We start from the raw sequence: 20,860 nt of genomic DNA on the forward strand, positions 1-20,860 counted from the left end.
AAGAAAATAATCAAAATTCAATTTTGAGCCTTGTGTTAATTTTCTTTTTTTTTTTTTTTTTTTTTTGAGACAAGAGTCTTGCTCTGTGGCTCAGGCTGGAGTGCAGTGGCACAATCTCGGCTCACTGCAACCTCCGCCTCCTGGATTCAAGTGATTCTTCTGCCTCAGCCCCCCGTGGGATTACAGGCGTGCACCACCATGTCCGGCTAAGTTTTGTGTTTTTAGTAGAGACAGGGTTTCACCATGTTGACCAGGCTGGTCTCAAACTCCTGACTTCTGGTTATCCACCCACCTCAGCTTCCCAAAGTGCTGGCATTACAGGTGTGAGCCACTGCGCTTGGCCGCCATGTTTTAATTTTTTGCATTAAATTTAGGAAGGACCTTCAGTAGTCTCCCAGGCTTAATATGGCCCACATACCACTTGTGTAGTAGTTGACATGGTCTTTTGTGACATTTTTTATTGAGAGATAATTTACATGAAATAAAATCCACAGATATTAAGTGTTGAGCGTGAAAAGTTTTGACAATTATATATACCCATGTAACTATCACCCAAAACAAGATATGTCACTACAGAAAGTTCTCTCATACTCCCTTCCAGTAAACACCACTTAGCCTTGCTCAAAGATCCTCCTTTCTGATTTATGACATTGTAGATTATTGTCTCTTTTTTGGATTCCACATGAATGGAATCATATAGTATATAATATTTCTGTGCCTGAACTCTTTGACTAAGTGTAACACTTTTTGTTTGGTGTTTTGTTGTTTATTTTTTTCCTATTGATACATAGTATTTGTATATGTTTATGGGTTACATATGATACTTTGTTACATCCATAGAATGTGTAGTGATCCAGTCAGGGTATTCAGAATATTCATCACCACAAGCATTTATTATTTCTATGTGTTGAGAACATTTCAGGTCCTCACTTCTTAACACGTCTTAACAGAGGTCTCGATATTAACTTTGTATTTGTATTGCACGTATTTTTTTCTCTGTCTGTGGCTTGCCTATTCATTTTTCTTTCTTTTTTTTTTTAAATACAGATAGGGTCTTGCCATATTGGCCGTGTGGGTCTCAAACTCCTAGACTCAAGTGATCCTCCCACCTTGGCCTCCCAAAGTGCTGGGATTATAGGCATCAGCCACCACACAGGCTGGAATGCAGTGGGGCAATCTTGGCTCACTGCAGTCTCTGCCTCCCAAGTTTAAGCAATTCTTGTGCCTCAGCCTTCCAAGTAGCTGGGACTACAAGCATGCACCACCATGCCTGGCTGATTTTGGGGTTTTGGGTTTGTTTTTTTTTTTTGAAATGGAGTCTCACTCTGTCACCCAGGCTGGAGTGCAGTGGCACGATCTCGGCTCACCACAGCCTCCGTCCACCTCCTGGGTTCAAGCAGTTGTCCTCCCTCTGCCTCCCCAGTAGCTGGGATTACAGGCATATGGTACCACATGTGGCTAATTTTTGTATTTTTAGTATAGACAGGGTTTCACCTTGTTGGCCAGGCAAGTCTCCAACTCCTCACCTCAGGTGATCTGCCCGCCTCAGCCTCCCAAATTGCTGGGATTACAGTGTGAGCCACCCACAACCAGTCCCATTTTCTTACTAATGTCTTTTGGTGACCAAAAATTTTTTATTTCATGAAATTCAATTTATCATTTATTCCTCTTTAATAGCTAACGCTTTTTGTGTTCTAAGAAATTTTTATGGGCCGGGCGCGGTGGCTCACGCCTGTAATCCCAGCACTTTGGGAGGCCGAGGCGGGCAGATCACGAGATCAGGAGATCGAGATCATCCTGGCTAACATGGTGAAACTCCGTCTCTACTAAAAACACAAAAAAAGTAGCCGGGTGCGGTGGCGGGCGCCTGTAGTCCCAGCTACTTGGGAGGCTGAGCCAGGAGAATGGCGTGAACCCGGGAGGCAGAGCTTGCAGTGAGTCGAAATTGCGCCACTGCACTCCAGCCTGGGTGACAGAGCGAGACTCCATCTCAAAAAAAAAAAAAAAGAAATTTTACTACCCCAGAATCTTGAAAATGTTCTCCTATATTTCCTTCTAAAGACTTTATGGTTCTACCTTTGATTATCTAATGCCTAAATGTGGTTTTCTCTGTATTTGTCTTGCTTGGAGTTCACTGAGCTTCTTGGATTTGTGGGTTGATATGTTTCATCAATTTGGGGAAATTTTTGGACATTATCTCCTCAAAGATTTATTCTGCTCCATTCTTTTTCTCCTCTATTTCTGATACTCCAGTAAGACATATTAGTATAAAATTGTCCCAAAATCTCAGACACTCCTTTATTCACACTTTTCTTCCTTTGTTTCAATTTGGGTCATTTCTATTAAGCTGTCTTCAAACTTGTTAATTCCTCTGCTGTGTCCAGTCCAGTGAATGAATTTATCACTGACGTATTTTTTATCTCTTAACATTTCTACTTGTTTCTTTTTGTTTGTTTGTTTTTTATTTCTTTCTCTTATTTTTGAGATAGAGTCTTGCTCTGTCACCCAGGCTGGAGTGCAGTGGCACAATCCCTGGGTTCAAGTGATTGTCCTGCCTCAGCCTCCCCGGTAGCTGGGACTACAGGCGTGTGCCACCGTGCCCAGCTAATTTTTTGTATTTTTAGTAGAGACGAGGTTTCACTGTGTTAGCCAGGATGGTCTCGATCTTCTGACTTCATGATCCGCCCACCTCAGCCTCCCAAAGTGCTGGGATTACAGGCGTGAGCCACCGCGCCCAGCCTCCACTTGGTTCTTTTTTATCTCTGCTGAAATTTCCTATCTGGTCGTGCACGTTTTCTTCATCATGTTTATTATGATTATTATAACATCTGATCATTTCAACATGTATTCCATCTTTGGGTTACATTTTTCTTTACCTTTTATTTTAAATACACTTAATTATTTTGCCATAATGTTCTATCATTTTTGTTGTCTAAAATCTAGCTATGTATTCCTGTCTTATTCCTGTCCTTTGTTCCTTTTCCCTCCCCCGCTTGTTTAAAATATTTTCTCCACCTGTCTGATATTCTGTATGGATGACTAAAAGTTGTTTTTCAAGAAGCTTAATTTGTAGAAATAATGTTGGATGTTTATCTAAAACAAGGACTCATGCTTCTAGCAAATATAACTACATGTATCCATTCAGCAGAATAGTACTGAAAAGTATTCAGCTTAGCAAATTTTAATGGCTTTGTTCTTCTTCTTTAGGTTGAATCTCCAGTGATCTGTAAAATCCTAGATACAGCAGATGAAAATGGACTTCTTTCTCTCCCCAACTAAAGGATATTAAAGTTAGGGGAAAGAAAAGATCATTGAAAGCCATGATAATTTCTGTCCGACCGTGTCTCATTATAGAGTTCTCAGCCATTGGACCTCTTCTAAAAGATCGTATAAAATGACTCTCAAACACTTTGTGAATATATATGTGTATATAAGAGGTTATTGATAAACTTCTAAGGCAGACATTTGTCTCGCTCTTTTTCATTTTTATTGTGTCTTATAAACTGATTGTTCTTCTTTGCTTGGATACTGTGATTCCAAAATAAATCTCATCCAAGCAAGTTAGAATCCAGCCTAATCAAATGTCATAATTGTTGTACCTATTGAAAGTTTTTAAATAATAGATTTATTATGTAAATTATAATGTATATAACTGGCTAATGAAGTAAAATTCATGAAGAAAGAAATTGATAGGTTTAAATGAGAGATCATGTAAAATATGTAAATTCTGGTGCCTGAAATCCTTTCAACAGATTTTTATATAGCAACTGCTCTCTGCAAGGTGTTAAAGTAGAAGCTGGGCACATGGTAGAGGCTCACATGGGAGTTGTCCTCACCCTTGTTAATCTTAAGAAACTCCTATAGGTTGCTTCTCTCTCAGAACTTTTATCTATTTCTTTTTTCTTCTTATGAGTATGTTTACTCTCAGAGTATCTATCTGATGTAGACAGTTGGTGATGCTTCTCTGAGACTCAGAATGGTTTGCTCTAACAAAACACTGTGCTGTCTATCCCTTGTACTTGCCTACTGTAATATAGACTTCACTTCTGAACAGTTTACAGCACAATATTTATTTTAAAGTGAATAAAATGTCCACAAGCAGTGTTGTCATGTAGTCAATGGCAGATTATTAAATTCCTTTATTTTTTCCATTATCCTGTTGTACACATTTTAAACATACATATCTGAACAAGGACAGAAAAGGGTCCTAAGAGTCTTTTCCTCCTTTTCAGTAGTTCTGGCCAAAGATAGTTTAAGAAAAGGTTAATATAATTGACTATTTTAGGGTTATTTATAGATTTTAGTAGGAAGCAGCACATAGAGAAAGAGCATGAACTTTGAATTCAGACCTAGGTCAAAATCCTTTTTTTCCTCTCTCTCTCTATCCAGAAATGGGGCTGCTCAGGCTGCTCTGAACCCCTGGACTCAAGCAGTTTTCCTACTTAGCCTCCCGGATAGCTGGAACTACCAGGCACACGCCAACAAGACCAGTGCAAAATCGTCTCTTTAACTTACTGTGTATAAGAGAGGAAAAACCAAACATACCCAATACAGCACAGAACACTAGGTCACCAAAATGTGTGGTTTTACTTCTTCACGCCAACCAATTTTCTGACACCAGTTGGGTGTCCTACAGTTCAGTTCAATTCTGACACTCTGCTTGGAGTTGACATCAGACCCACAAGTAAAGGACTCAGTTGCACAACACTGCTTCCACTTACTTCAGGTGCCAATTGCAAGTCTGGGCATCGAGTACTTTTGACCAACCAGCTATAATAATTTGCTAGAATGCCTCACAGAATTAAAGGAAACACTTTACTTATGTTTACCAGTTTATAATAAAGGATACAATTCAGGGACAGCCAGATGGAAGAGCTGCATAAGGCAAGGTATGGCAGGTGGGAGGCAAGGGGGTGCCTGCAGACCTTCTAGGCTTCCTCTGGGCATGCCATTCCCCCAACACTAGGTTCAGGAACCTGGAAGCTCATCAGATCCCAAGAGTTTATAGAGTTTGATTTTCAGACCCCCTTCCCTTTTTCCTTCCCCGAGGTCAACAGGTGGGTCTGAAAGTTCCAACAGGCTATTCAGTTACTTGGTCTTTGTAGTAAGCCACATCCTGAGGCTATCTAGGGTCTCCACCTAAGTAACCTCATTAACATAAACTATCCAGCATAAATTCTATCTAGATAGCGATAGGGTGATCAAAAAGGGCTCCTTACAAGTAAGACATTCCCATCACTTGGGAAGTTCCTAGGGTTTTAGGAGCTCTGTGTTAAGAACCTGAGACAAACACCAAATTTCTTATAACACATACTAGCTATGTGATCCTAGAGATGTCAGTGAACGTCTTTTAGTCTCTCTTCTTCTTTTGTGAAGAGAATACTTACTTCATAAAGTGGTTATATCAGTGCATGAATTTTACTGTGTGTAAAAAGTCTTGTCCAGTACTTGATACCATTATGTGTTAACTTCCTTTTATTGGCGTTTGTCTCCTGTTAACATAAGAAGATCAAAGCCATTAAAATACTTTTTCTTGAGATAGAGTCTCGCTCTGATGACCAGGCTGGAGTGTAGGGGCGCGATCTCAGCTCACCACAACCTCTGCCACCTGGGTTCAAGCAATTCTCTTGTCTCAGCCTGCTGCATAGCTGGGATTACAGGCGTATGCCACCATGCCCGGCTAGTTTTTGTATTTTTGTATAGATGGGGTTTTGCCATGTTGGCCAGACTGGTCTCAAACCCCTGACCTCAAGTAATCTGCCTTCCTTGGCCTCCCATAAGTACTGGGATTACAGGCGTGAGCCATCACACCAGGCCAAAATTCATTTCTTTAATGAATTACAGAATCATTATATCAATTAGTTAAAATAATGTAACTACCCTCATATTTAGTATAGGTGATAGGGGAGGGAGTTAATTAGTTCAGTGCCAGAAGATACATTGAGAATATGTAGAACAAATTCTGTCTTAGAAGAGGGGAAAAAATCATCTTTTAAAACTGTACTGGAATAGTTTACTAGGGAAGATTCTTAAAAGCAGAATTCATTATTTTACAATGAAAAAGATTTTATATGAACGAGTCAGGCTTCTAGTTGAGAACATGCCTAGCTACTCAGTAGGCTGACTCTGGAGTATGGCTTGAGCCCAGGAGTTAAAGGCTGTAGTGCACGATGGCACCTGTGAATAGCCACTGCACTCCAGACCGGGTGACATGGCAAGACCCAGTCTCAACAAAAAAATAGCTCTCTGTCTTAACTAACACAGCTCAAACTTCTTTGAGGGTAGGTGCTAGTCCAGGTATCTCCATATCTGTTTTAAATCTTGAGTCCCCTATCAGTAGTCTTTGAAGTCTCATTTGCTCTCCAGCTTACTTGCTACTAATTCTACGATACAATCATTCTGTATAAGCAGGCTGAATTGCTAATAGGGAAGGGAAATGGCTCAGCTATAATGTGTCTAATGCATTTTGAGAAGTCTATCTTGTCTATTAAAGCCGGTGCTATCCCACACCTAAATCAGATTTTTTTTTTTTTTCTTTGAGACAGAGTCTCGCTCTACCACCCAGGCTGGAGTACAGCGCCACCACACCCAACTAATTTTTGTATTTTTAGTAGAGACAGGGTTTAACCATGTTGGTTGGGCTGGTCTCGAACTCCTCATAATCCGCCCACCTCAGCCTCCCAAAGTGCTGGGATTACAGGCGTGAGCCACTGCTCCCAGCCAACCAGATTCTTAAGACAGGGCCTAAGAATCTGTATTTTAAATAAACATAGCAAGTGATTCTCTTTGTTAAATAAATTCTCCAGTGATTGAGAATTGTTGATGGGGACTTCACTAACTACTAGCCCTCCTGTCTCCAGGTGAGGGTTTCAGGGAAATAATTAGTAGTTCATCTTTACAAGAAGGATGGGACATGGAAACAGTTGTTGGGGTTTTGTTTTGGGGTTGGGTTTTTTTTCTGCTTTTTAAAATTTTACCTCTTTGAGAGGCTACTAGGTGAGGCTTATAGCCCAGCCCTAGTTTGTTTGTTTGTTTGTTTGTTTGTTTACTTGCTTATTTGAGAGATGGTCTCACTCTCTTGCCCAGGCTGGAATGCAGTGGCATGGTTATGGCTCACTGCAGCCTCGACCTCTTGGGCTCAAGGGATCCTCCTGCCTCTGCTCCTGAGTAGTGAGACTACAGGCATGCACCAACACACTTGGCTAATTTTTAAACTTTTGTAGAGACAAGATCTCCCTGCGTTGCCCAGGCTGGTCTCGAACTTTTGAGCTCAAGCGATCCTACCACCTTGGCCTCCCAAAGTGCTGGGATTATAGGGGTGAGCCTCTGCACTGGCCCCTAGTTTATAATCCTTGATTAAAGGGACATTGGCAACAAACTGTCTCAAAATTGAATAGTCATGCTTTGTGTACTGTCCCCTGTGAGCTATCCCTTTCAATCAGTCTGCTACCCAAAGACCTAACCTGGTTTCTGACAATACTTAAGTACATAAACTTTATGTACTTAAACCTAGCACATAATCAGGCCAAATTATTGACCCAGCAGCACCAAAGATCTAGCATGAAAGGACTTAAGCTAAACAAGAAAATTAAGCTAAGACTAAATTTTGAATAATTATGTTTTGCAATCAGAGCTTCAAATGAAAATACATATCAGCTACCCTAGAATGATTTTATTTTTTATTTGATGCTATTTTTAGAAGTGGTGTCTCACTCTTTTGCACAGGCTGGAGTGCAGTGGTGCAATCCCAGCTGACTGCAGCTTCAAACTCCTGTGCTCAAGCAATCTTCCAGCCTCACCTTCCCAAGTAGTTGGGACTACAGGTGTGCACTACCACGCTGGACTCCTAGAATGATTTCAAACTCTTACTAGTGTTGGGCGATTTTATTACCAGTGCCTGCCATGATAGCATGGCTTAGAAGACAATCCATTTCTTTTTTCTTTTGTCTTTTTTGTCATTGTTATTGACCTACTTCATTTCTGACCTGGGCTGATTCACCCTTCTTGAGAAATCTGGTGGTCCCCGGCTCCCAGGAGGTCACCATAGTGAAGCCAGCCTTCCTGCAGACCACCCCATTGCCATAGCACACTAAAGCCCAGAACTCATGGGCTCAAGCCACCCTCCAGCTGCAGCCTCTTGGGAACTCAAGATGGGCGTCACCATGCTGACTCTCTTTTTCTCACTTGTTTAGCAGGGAAGGTAAGGAACCCATTGCACACTCAAGAGCATGTTTTACCTCCTATGCTGATAGTCTCAAAAGTGGTTTCAGCAAGCAGGCAAGATGATGCAGTGGGTTGTAGGAAGAACATATTCGAAATTCTATTAGTTTTTAATCTGTGAAAGATGTTAAGCCTCACATATATAATATGTGGTACACACCGTAATTCATAAATCAGAAAGTCTTATGTCATAAACAAAACATCCTAAGAGTTGGTGTTACACGTTTGGAGGAGTTGATGGGATACCCTTCTTTGTTTTTCACTTTCATCCTGTTACAGGATCATAGACTAAAGTAATTACCTTTCAGAAAATGGAATTGTTACTCTAAATGTAGGCATTAAGATCATACCTTGTCCGGGCATGATGGCTCACACCTGTAATCCCAGCACTTTGGGAAGCCAAGGCAGGCCAATTACTTGAGGTCAGGAGTTCAAGACCAGCCTGGCCAACATAGTGAAATCCCGTCTCTACTAAAAATACAAGAATTAGCCAGGAATGGTGGCGCACACCTGTAGTCCCAGCTACTCGGGGCTGAGGCAGGAGAATCACTTGAACCTCAGAGGCAGAGGTTGCAGTGAGCCGATATCACACCACTGCACTCCAGCCTGGGCAATAGTGTGAGACTCCCTCTCCCAAAAAAAAAAAAAGATTTTACCTTATCAGGTAGATAACCAATCAGAATTATGATGTGGAGGTTAAAAGGTGACTTTCACCAGCCATGGTTATAATCACTGAGGTTCTCGGATCTTGCAAGACTTCTCTTTTAGAAATAATAGAGGAATGCCTTCTGCAGGAGACAGTGGCTCATGCCTGTAATCCCAGCACTTTGGGAGGCCAAGGTGGGTGGATCACCTGAGGTCAGGAGTTCGAGACCAGCCTGACCAACATGGTGAAACTTTACGGTGCATGTCTGTAATCCCAGCTACTCGGGAGGCTGAGGTAGGAGAATCGCTTGAACCTGGGAGGCAGAGGTTGCGGTGAGCTGAGATCGCGCCATTGCACTCCAGCCTGGGCGACAAGAGCGGCGAAACTCCATCTCAAAAAAAAGAAAAGAAAAAGAAAAAAAGAAATAACACAGTAATGTCTTTTTTACAGTTACGGGGAAGAATGAGCATGTTTTCCTGCTTAGCAGCCAGAAGAGCCTACAGTTTGAAGACTACTAGAATTCCACTTTTTAATACATAGAGAAAATAAAGGCAAGCCTGACAGTCTCAAAATTAAAGTAGAAAGAAGAGCAAAATAATTAATAAATAAAACACAGAGCTTGAAGTATCTTGCATCCATGGCTATTTGTAATTTTTTTTCTTTTTTGAGACGGAGTTTTGCTCTTGTCGCCCAGGCTGGAATGCAATGGCCCAATCTTGGCTTGCCGCAACCTCCGCCTCCCAGGTTCAAGTGATTCTCCTGTCTCAGCCTCTGGAGTAGCTGGGATTATAGGCATGTGCCACCACGCCAGGCTAATTTTGTATTTTTAGTAGAGACGGGGTTTAGTTATGTTGGTCAGGCTGGTCTCGAACTCCCGATCTCAGGTGATCCACCCACCCTGGCCTCTCAAAATGCTAGGATTACAGACGTGAGCCACCACATCCGGCTGCTATTTGTAAATTTTTAAACATTTTAGTATTTTTTACCTTTGAAACAAAAAATGTTCAACAAAAGCAAGTAAATCAGGCAGGACTTTTGGAAATAGTAACCAGCTCATTTCCAAAGATGTCTGTGAAACTAAAATAGTGCTAAAGATCTCACATCTAATCACATACTACATTATGTGTTTCAAATCTATTTTAATTTTTTTCATCCTTTGCCACTACAGACAATGCCACACTAAATAATAATATTTGCATGTCATTTCCCCTTTTTGCTAGTATCCTTGAAATAGATACTTTTTAAATGTTTTTTATAGAGATGGGATCTTGCTATGTTGGTCAGGTCGGTTCTGAACTCCTGACCTCAAGCAATCCTCCTGCCTCAGCCTCCCAAAGTGCTAGGATTATAGGTGCCCAGCCTTCTAGGACCTTTTGATAGAAAGAATTGTGCTTTGCCTTGAATTTAAGAAAAAATACAACATAGCTTCCTGTATATTTTCCTCAAGGTCAAACATAAGTTTTATTTTATAAACACATATTAAAAAATAAACTTCCTTAAAAGTCCAGCAGTGTGGTCGGCTGTGGTGGCTCACGCCTGTAATCCTAGCGTTTTAGGAGGCCCAGGCAGGGGGATCGCTTGAACCCAGGAGTTCAAAACCAGCCTGGCCAACATAGCAAGACCCCATCTCTACAAAGATTAAAAAATTAGCCGGGTGTGGTGGTGCACACCTGTGGTGGCAGTTCCTCTGGAGCCTGAGGTGACAGGATTGCTTAAACCCAGGAGTTAGAGGCTGCAGTGAGCCAGTATTATGCCACTGCACTCCAGCCTGCGTGGCAGAGTAAGACCCTGTCTCTAAAAAAAAAAAAAAAAAGGTGAGCCGGGTGTGTTGACTCACACCTGTAATCCCAGCACTCTGGGAGGCAGAGGCAGGCGGATCAGGAGGTCAAGAGATCCAGACCATCCTGGCCAACATGGTGAAACCCCATCTCTACTACAAATACAAAAATTAGCCGGGCATGGTGGCAGGTGCCTATAGTCCCACCTGTTCAGGAGGCTGAGGCAGGAGAATCGCTTGAACCTGGGAGGCAGAGATAGCAGTGAGCTGAGATCATGCCACTGCACTCTAGCCTGGGTGACAGAGCAAGACTGCCTCAAAAAAACAAAACAAAACAGAACAAATGAACTAACTACTCCATGTGGCTGAGTCAGCATTTGAACCAACTCAGAGTCTATGTTTATAAATGTATGCCATAACGCTTCTCGGCCTTTCAGCTAAGGTCAAATATAAATGAGCGCCATACTGCCTTTGCTTCACAGAAATGTCTTCTGCCTCATGCACCACTCTGTACTGTCATCTCCCACCTGAGAGAACACATAGAAGGGCTCGGCAAAATTCTCTGTAAAATGAGTACAGTGATTAATTTTGTCCTGGCAACATATGACACTCATTTTTTCCCATATATTATTTTTATTATGCTAATGCAATTCAAAAATCTGGCAAATAATTCATTAGTAAGATTAAAATGTCGCCTTCGCAATTCTGGCTAGGTTACATGCCAAACCCTCTCTTCTTTGATAATCTTTTGGTGACGGTAAACAATGCAAGCACAATGCCAATTATCTAGATCCAGATCATGTTTATGATTTAAATAACAGAATGATAATTCCTTCATCTTTTATGTATGGCTTTCTGTTTTGGAGTAAAGAACGCATTTTATTTTTGTTTCTCCTCAGACTGTGAATAAAAGTGACCCTCAACAAACACTTGCTGAATAAATGAATAACCCTGATCTTCTCTTAACCCACACCTTATCAAATCTTCCTCAACTACTACAATTTTCTCTAGTACTTTTTTTTTTTCAAAAAACTAGTCCCTCTGTTCACTCTCAGCACTCCTTATTTTTCAGTGTTTTGTGCTTTGAGGAGAAAAAAAAATATGTTCTTCAGTTTTCAATGGTCAGGAAAGAAAAGGAACCATTTTATTGTTTTGTTTCATCTGTGTTCCTTTTCTCTTGGATTCCATACAGCATCATGTAATCAAATGTTTGCTGCCTTGCACTGATTTCTCACAGTCTCATATGTTGCTTCTCCAAACTAACGAGAATACAGTGTCTGCGTCTCCCTCCTCTGTGGCATATCCACCCCGCTCCATGAACTGAAAGCATTCCAATTCTGAGGCACTCTGAACTCTTCCATAAAAAGTGGCTATTTTCATGGCCTCTTCGCGAAATGTAATTCTGTCTTCTCTTTCCTCAAGTAATCTTAATAAAACTAGTAAAATTTCTTTGACAAACATTGTTGCTAAAGCCAAACAAATGATCAACAAGCTTTCACAAGCCCTTGCTAATGTGACATAACTCTGAGGCATTTACACAAGTTATGAAACTTGTCCTAGTACATTGGCCTCAGAAGACAGGCATAAAGCACTCTTTGTGAACTGCTTAGCTTTGTAAGGTCTATCTGGCACCTGAACAAGCGACATTTTGCAAAACATCAGGCTATGCATGAAAATTCGGATTCTCACACTGAGAGTCCATTGAGAGATCTCCCACTCATTAGCATGCTACAAGGCTGCTGAAGGATCAGGAAGATGTCAAAAGGGCAAACCTTCACAGAAATGGAACTCAGAGAAACAAACTGAACTGAACTTAGCATCAGCCAAGTGTACGTACAAAAAAAACACAAAACATGTTTATTGGGATGAGAAGAAGGAAAATTCACTAATTTGTCCATCTGTAACTAAGTGATAGTTTTCGTTTGGTAAAATTAATTGCAAAGGCAGCCAGATGCGGTGGCTCCTGCCTGTAATCCCAGCACTTTGGGAGGCCAAGGTGGACAGATGGCTTGAGCTCAGGAGTTCAAGACCAGTCTGAGCAACATGGCAAAACTCTGTCTCTACAAAAAAATACAAAAGTTAGCCAGAGGTGGTGGCACACATCTGTGGTCCCAGCTACTTGGGAGGCTGAGGCAGAAGGTTTGCTTGAGCTGCAGAGGTCGATGCTGCAGTGAACTGTGATCATGCCACTGCACTCCAGCCTAGGCAACAGAGTGAGATTCTGTCTCAAAACATATGAATAAAAATAATCTCAAAGGCATTAGACTTAAAGTGATTGTCTATTAAACTATCTCTTGGGGAAAGTAACATTTCCCTCAATATCCACCTTTATTCAAATTATCCTATGCTTTAAAATAATTGGTATCCCCTCTCCTCTCTTTGCAAGAACCAGTTGTCCCTTTTTTCCTTTAATTCTTTTGTGGTTGCTGAAGAGTTTTATTTCATCTTCAGGCAGTATAATGGGCCAAGGAATTCCAATGAGTATGAATGCAGGTTGTCTGGCAACTCCTGGGCAGCCAGGGTTGTCCCCGGGAAAAGATGCCCTCTGAGCTGGCTGACGGTTCCCTTAACTGAGTAAACAGTCAGGAAGAGGGCCTTGCAGTAATAAGTCAGAACCCAGGTCCCCTTTCATTAAAGTCCTGCTGAAAATCATCCTGGGAAAATAGACAGTCATACAAAAAATAAACATGAGGAAATTATAAGCCAGCCAGATATTGATTTGGGTTGACATCACTTCCATGGATCACTTCATCCATCCATTCATTTATTGATCCATTTATTCAACAATTATTCACTGAAAGCCCACAAGGGACAAGGACTGATAGGTACTAGGGGTATGGTGCTAAACAAAACAGACAGCGTTTGCTCCATTCGAGCTGTATTCTAGTGGGGAGACAGCCAGTAAACAGGAAAATGTAACTTGTAGACTGAACTGTGTCCCCCTCCAAATTCATACAGCGAAGCTCTAAGTGCAACTGTGACTATGTTTGAAGACAGAGTCCAGGAAGTAATCAAGGTTAAATGAGGTCATAAGAGTGAGGCCCTTATGATGGGATTTGTGCCCTTTACAAGAAAAGACACCAAAGAGCTCTCTTCCTCTGTACCATGTAAGGACACAGAAAGAAGGTGGCCTTCTAAAAGCTGGAGAGTCCCTCACCAGAAACCAAACCTGACAGCACCTTGGACGTCCAGCCTCCAGAACCATGAGAAAATTGATTTCCATGGTTTAAGCCATGCAGTGTGTGGTATTATTGTGTTATGCCCACCTGAGCAGACTAATACAATAACATAATATTAGGAAATGATCAGAACTATGAAGGAAATCATGTAAGGTAGAGGGATAGATAGGCAGGCAGTGGCGGAATGGAAAGTGGCACTGAGTATGGGGACCAGGAAAGGCCACCAGGGAAGACCATTCCAGATGGAAATATTTCAGGGGCAATTCTCTGACATGGGAACAAAAATGGGGCATGTGAAAAACAGCCAGAAAGTCTCTGCAGCCTGAGCATATTGGGCAGGGTATGAATGAAAGTAAACAGAGACAGAGAGGAAACCAGGGACCAGTTCATTCTGGCTACACAGGCCATGGCAAAGACTTCAGATTTTGTTCTAAGTGGGATAGAAAGCTACTGGAAGTCTGTAAGCAGGAGAGTGACATATATGATTTACCTTAAAAGGATCACTATTACATAGGAAAGAGACTGTAGGAGAGAAGGACTGGAAGCTGGAAAACAATGATGAGGTTAGTTTAATTTTCCAGGTAAAAGATGATGGGGACATGGGCTAGTGGGGTGGGGATAGAAGAGGTGAGAAATTGTTGGATTTAGAGTCTATTTTCAAAATAATTCAGGATTTGTCAATAGGTTGGATATGGTGTGCAAGAGAAAGAAAAGAGTCAAGGATGCCAAATTGAGCTGTGCAGCTGGGTTACTGCAGTGCTTTTTACAGAGATGATAAAACGGTAGGAGGAGTTCGTGTGGTAGAGAACAGAGTTGAGTCAAGGGTTGTTTTGCACATGTTACATTTTGGGATGCCTGTTAGACACACAAGTGGAAATGTTAAAAAGGCAACTTGATAGACCAGCATGGAGTGAAGGGAAAGATCAGGACTGGAAATAGAAAAGTGAGTGTCATTAGCATTTAAACAAAGTTGAAAGCAGAAGGCTGAGTATTATCATAATTACTACCAGCACCTGCTTCTCAATTTACAGATCCTTCTTTAGGGATGCAGGAGGGAATGAAAAGCTATTTTTCAATCTTCCTGTTCCACCTTTCCCTTCTCTACCCCCTCAAGATGACCCCATCCAGCTTCAAGTGGCCACTGTCTGCTATTCCTGGAAGTGACTTTGCCTCTCCCGTCCTGCTTTTAGTGAATATAGGAGAAAAAATGTGTGTCTGTCTGAGAGATTAAAAGATCCCGTTACAGCCTTCATCCTCATTACTTTATATTTTGCCACTGATCTGTGAATGACAAAGGTGGCCTTCAAAGCGGGGGCTCTGTAAACTGACCTGGCTGGATTATGGAGTGTCATTTAAGTAAGAGCTGTTATCCAAGTCAGATATGGAGGGGACCCTGAGACTGCAACACCCAAGAGGAGCTACTGGTGGGCTAGACTAGCGGTCTTCCAAATGAACAGTGAGTACCATGGATACAAATAAGAGAGCGCTCCTAAAACTGACCTGTCTGAGAAATATACCTCGTCCCACATCAGAAAAGAATTCCCACCTTGCATCTTACTAGGGTGCATTGCTCCTGGATATAAAAAGCTACTAAGGAACTATGAAAAATATTAATTTCAAAGGGTCATCTCTAAATTACTTATCAATGAACCATGATTTTGTGTCTTCCCCAGCGTACACACACAACATATCACCAAGTCTGAAATGTGCATTTTTTTCACATTGTAACTTCTCTGAAATTGATATATCTTCCCACCATGTGAGCTCAATAGTTATTGCTATTACCTGCACGTGCGCAGTATCAAGAACACCACATTTGGCTGGGTGCTGTGGCCCACACCTGTCATCCCAGCACTTTGGGAGGCCAAGGCAGGAGGATCACTTGAGTCCAGGAATTCAAGACCAGCCTGGGCAACATGGTGAAACTCTATCTCTACAAAAAAAAAAAAAAAAAAAAAATTAGCGGGGCATAGTGGCACATGTCTGTAGGCCCGGCTACTCAGGAGGCTGAGATGGGAGGATCGCTTGAGCCTGGAAAGTCAAGGCTGCAGTGAGCGTGATCACGCTAATGCGTTCCAGCCTGGGCGACAGAGTGAGACCCTATATCAAAAAAAAAAAAAAAAAAAAAGAGTACCACATTCAGAACGTGTTGAATGGGTATCAGCATATTGGTGTAATAGTGGAACATTATTTTACCTCCTAGGAAGCCAAGAGTTACAGGGAAAGGGTGAAGAGGAGGTTAATAAAAAGCTACTAACTTTAGGTTAACAGATTAGGTTAACAATATTCCCCAAGCAGTAGACAAAACACTCTTTCTACAGGTCAAGTAGATGAGTTGCTAAATGTAAACCCACAACCCACAGATTGACTCCTCATTGCCAATTCAATTTTGACTCCTAGAAGGGCTCCTGTAGGGAAGTCCATAAAGAAACACTCTATTCTCAGTTGTTTCTTCTTCTCCTTCTCCTCCTTCTTCTCTTCTTCTCTTCTTCTCTTCTTCTTCTCCTCTTCCTCTTCCGCTTCCTCTTCCTCCTTCTTCCTTCTTCCTTCTTTCTTCTTTCTTTCTTCTTTCTTCTTCTTCTTCTTCATTTTTTGAGACGGTGTTTTACTCTTGTTGCCCAGGCTGGAGTACAACGGTGCAATCTTGGCTCACTGCAACCTCCACCTCCCAGGTTAAAACAATTCTCCTGCCTCAGCCTCCCAAGTAGCTGGGAATACAGGCACACCCAGCTAACTTTTGTATTTTTAGTACAGATGAGGTTTCACCATGTTGACCAGACTGGTCTCCAACTCCTGACCTCAGGTGATCTACCCTCCTCAGCCTCCTAAAGTGCTGGGATTACAGGCGTGAGCCACGGCACCCGGCCCTGTTTCTTTTTATTTTATAATTTTTTTTTAAGAGATGGGGTCTCACTGTGTTGCCCAGGTTCAAGTGATTCTGGACTGGAATTATAGGCGTGAGCCACTGCACTTAGCCCCAGCTCTGTTTCTAATTTGCTAGGTTACCCTGATGGAGTCTCCATAAAATGAATCTGCTCTTCAAAAGTTAGATGATATGATTTCAACAGAAGAGAATGTAAAATATGTACGTTCTGATTACAACTATGTACACATGCACATTTATATAGTAATAAAGTTCAGGAATAAATTTTAAGTAACAACAATCTTGTTTTTTTTTTCTTTCTGAGACAGGGTCTAGCTCTGTCACCCACACTGAAGTGCACTGGTACAATCACAGCTCACTGCAGCCTCAACCATCTGGGCTCAAGCCATCTCCCCATCTCAGCCTCCCAAGTAGCTGGGACTACAGGTGTGCACCACCATACTTGGCTTTTCTTTTGTAATTTTTGGAGAGACACATCTTACCATATTGCCCAGGCTAGTCTCGAACTCCTGGGCTCAAGCTATCCTCCCACGCTGGCCTCCCAAAATGTTGGGATTACGGGTCTGAGTAACTGCGTCTGACCAACAATCTTCCTTATTGGAAAATTTTAAACAATGCTGCCTTAGATACTCCCTAACACATCTCCGCTTTAATAATCCAGCAGTTCATTGAGGTGCTCTCCTCGCTCTGTAGACTCTTCTACATAAGGCTTTGATACTGCATGCAAGTAGACTACTTTCTACACATAAGCACTTTTGCTGCTATCTCTCTCTCTCAGAAATTGACAGCTTATCAATGAGACAAAAAATAAATCAGTAATAATATATATTTGAATTATATAATCAGTGGGTGGGGCACAAAACCAAAAGGTTCTTTGCTACCATCCCTCAACCCTCCAAAAAGAATTCCACAATCAATAAGATTGAACTACCTGACATACAGAGAACATTTTAGCCAATAATTAGAAAATAGCATGTTTTTTCAAGCATATTCAGATCACTTGCACAAACTGTCCATATACTGAAGCATAAAGCAAATCTCAAGTAATTTTCAAGGATTGGAATCATATAGATCTCACTGGCCATAAACATTGGAAATCAATAAGTGAAAGATACTTTCAGAAATTAAGAGAATCACTTCTAAATAACTTATGGATCCAATGAAAAAAAATATGATGCAAATTAGAGAATACTCAGAACTGAATGATGAGATCATACTGAAGTAAATTGCCTTATTGTTCCAAATAGTTTCTGCTTTACGCTGTGAAAGAATTATAGATTCCAGACTGGGTGCAGTGGCTCAAGCCTGTAATTTCAGCACTTTGGGAGGCCAAGGCCAGTGGATCACCTGAGGTCAGGAGTTCGAGACTAGCCTGGCCAATATGGTGAAACCTCATCTCTACTAAAAATACAAAAATTAGCCAGGCGTGGTGGCACACGCCTGTAATCCCAGCTACTTGGGAGGCTGAGCCAGGAGAATCACTTGATCCCAGGAGGTGGAGGTTGCAGTGAGCCAAGATCGCACCACTGCACTCCAGCCTGGGTGACAGAGCAAGACTGTCTCAAAAAAAAAAGAAAAAAAAAAGAATGATACATTCCAACCCATTGCTGTGTCCTTTCAGTGTTCACCCTGTGAGAAGATTTCTATTTTCCACACACTGACATCATGCTTGGCCATTTGACTTGCTTTGATCAATGAAATGTGAGTTGATTGATATGTGCCACTTTTGACCATATGTCTGTAAAAGCCACTACTTTTCCTTCTGCCCTAGATTGGGATGGCACGGATAACTATGTCTTCAGTGTGGATCCCAGAATGAGGCAGAGTCACAGTCAATTCATAGTCAACATGTAAGAAAGAAGTTTTAGTTGTGGCAAGCCAATAAAATTGGTTTGAAATTGCTTGTTACCACAGCACAACTTAGCCACAGTTAACTGATACAAATATCTATAAAAACGTCTAGTTGGAATAGTACTGAAAGTCCTGGCCAGAGAAATTAGAAAAGGGAAAGAAATAAAAGGGATGGAAATAGGAAAATAAGAAGTTAAATTGTCTCTGTTTGCAGACAACATGATCTTATATGGAAAATGCTAAAGACTCCATCAAAAATTTTCAAAACTAATAAATGAATTCAGTAAACTTACAGGACACAAAATCCAACATAGAAAAACCAATGGCATTTCTATACACTAACAAACTATTCCAAAAAGAAATTAAGAAAACAACCCAGGCCAGGAGCAAGGCTCACGCCTGTAATCCCAGCATTTTGGGAGGCTGAGGTGGAAGGATCACTTGAGCCTGAAAGTTCGAGTCCAGCCTGGGCAACACAATGAGACTCCGTCTCTACAAAATAAAAAATTAAAATTGGCAAATTGGCTGGGCATGGTGGTGTGTACCTGTAGTCCCAGCCACTTCGGAGGCTGAGGTGGGAAGATTGCTTGAGGCCAGGAGGTCAAGGCTATATGACTGTGCCACTGCACTCCAGCCTAAGCAACACAGCAAGACCCTCTCTCAAAAAAGAAAAGAAAAGAAAAAGAAAACAATTTACTATAGCTACAAAATTATATTTAGAAATAAATTTAACAAAGAAGGTGAAAATCTATAATCCAAAACTATAAAGCATTGATGAAGAAATTGAAGAAGTCATAAATAAAAAGAAAGATATCCTGTCTTCATGGATTGGAAGAATAATATTGTTAAAATGTCCATACCACCCAAAGCAATCTACTACTCAAAGGATTCAATGCAATCTATTAAAATTCCAACGACATGTTTCACAAAAATAAGAAACAGTATCCTAAAATTCATATGAAACAATAAAAGACCCCAAATAGCCAAAGTACCCCAAATACCCCAAATAGTAGCAAAAAGAACAAAGCTGGAGGCATCACACTACCTGATATCAAAATCTGCTACAAGTCATAATCAAAACAGCATGATATTGGTATAAAAATAAATCTATAGACCTACAAAACAGAACAGAAAGCCCAGAAATAAATCTACATACTTATGGTCAATTTATTTTCAACAAAGATGCCAATAACACACAATGGGGAAGGGACAGTCTCTTCAATACTGTTGAAAAACAGTATATCCATATGCAGAAGAATGTCACTGGGCCCTTATCTCAGTCCATATACAACAATCAACTGAAAATAGTGTAAAATTTAGATGTAAGACCTGAAACTGTGGAACTACTAGAGGAAAACATAGGGGAAAAGTTCCATGACATTGATTTGGGCAATGATTGTTCTGAATATGACCCCAAAAGCATAGGCAACAAAAGCAAAAGTAGATAAATGAGATTACAACAAACTAAGAAGCTTCTGCACAGCAGAGGGAACAATCAACGGTGTGAAAAAGACAACCTATGGAATGAAGGAAAATATTTGTAAACTATGTATCTGATAAGGAGTTAATATCCAAAATATATAAGGAATTCAAACACCTCAATGGCAAGAAAAAAAATTAACCAGATTTTCAATGGGCAAAGGAACTCAATAGACAGGTCTCAAAAAAAAACATACAAATGGCCAACAGGTATATAAAAAAAGATCAGCATCAGCCGGGCGCGGTGGCTCACGCGTGTAATCCCAGCACTTTGGGAGGCCAAGATGGGTGGATCATGAGGTGAGGAGATCGAGACCATCCTGGCTAACACGGTGAAACCCCGTCTCTACTAAAAGTACAAAAAAGATTAGCCGGGCGAGGTGGCGGGCGCCTGTAATCCCAGCTACTCGGAAGGCTGAGGCAGGAGAATGGCGTGGAACCCGGGAGGCGGAGCTTGCAGTGAGCCGAGATCGCGCCACTGCACTCCACCTGGGCGACAGAGGGAGACTCCGTCTCAAAAATAAAATAAAGATCAGTATCACTAATCATTAGGAAAAGGCAAATTAAAACCGCAATGAGATATTACCTTATCCTTGTGAGAATGGCTCTTACCAAAAAGACCAAAGACAACAAAGTGTGGGCAAGGATGTAGGGAAGAGGGAAGGAACCCTGAAACGCTGTTGGTGGGAAGGTAAACTAGTACAGCCGTTATGGAGAGCAGTATGGAAGTTTCTCAAAAAATTAAAAACAGGGCCGGGCGCGGTGGCTCAAGCCTGTAATCCCAGCACTTTGGGAGGCCGAGACGGGCGGATCACGAGGTCAGG

The 20,860-nt window shown here is 41.4% G+C and overlaps 2 protein-coding genes across 6 annotated transcripts in view; one reads left to right on the forward strand and one right to left on the reverse strand.

Annotated features, from left to right (window-relative positions):
- ERLEC1 (endoplasmic reticulum lectin 1) overlaps positions 1 to 4,114 on the forward strand; it is a 36,979-nt gene extending 32,865 nt beyond the window's left edge. For all 3 annotated transcript variants that reach the window (XM_017859033.1, XM_017859034.1, XM_017859035.1), the window contains one exon: positions 3,208 to 4,114. In XM_017859033.1, coding sequence (XP_017714522.1) covers positions 3,208 to 3,279 — 72 coding nt within the window. In that variant the 3' untranslated portion in view covers positions 3,280 to 4,114. The remainder of the gene's footprint in view (positions 1 to 3,207) is intronic.
- The window catches only part of LOC108519782 (probable G-protein coupled receptor 75), a 211,715-nt gene that overhangs the window by 164,264 nt on the left and 26,591 nt on the right, over positions 1 to 20,860 (reverse strand). The window contains exon 1 of one of the 3 annotated variants that reach the window (XM_017859023.1): positions 15,608 to 15,678. The exons of the other annotated variants lie outside the window; for them this stretch is intronic. Coding sequence (XP_017714512.1) covers positions 15,608 to 15,669 — 62 coding nt within the window. The 5' untranslated portion in view covers positions 15,670 to 15,678. Of the gene's footprint in view, positions 1 to 15,607; positions 15,679 to 20,860 lie in introns of those variants that run through there. 3 annotated transcript variants of the gene reach the window in all.

The sequence above is a fragment of the Rhinopithecus bieti genome, unplaced genomic scaffold, assembly GCF_001698545.2.
Source record: "Rhinopithecus bieti isolate Rb0 unplaced genomic scaffold, ASM169854v2 scaffold_47995, whole genome shotgun sequence".
Taxonomy (NCBI): Eukaryota; Metazoa; Chordata; class Mammalia; order Primates; family Cercopithecidae; genus Rhinopithecus; species Rhinopithecus bieti.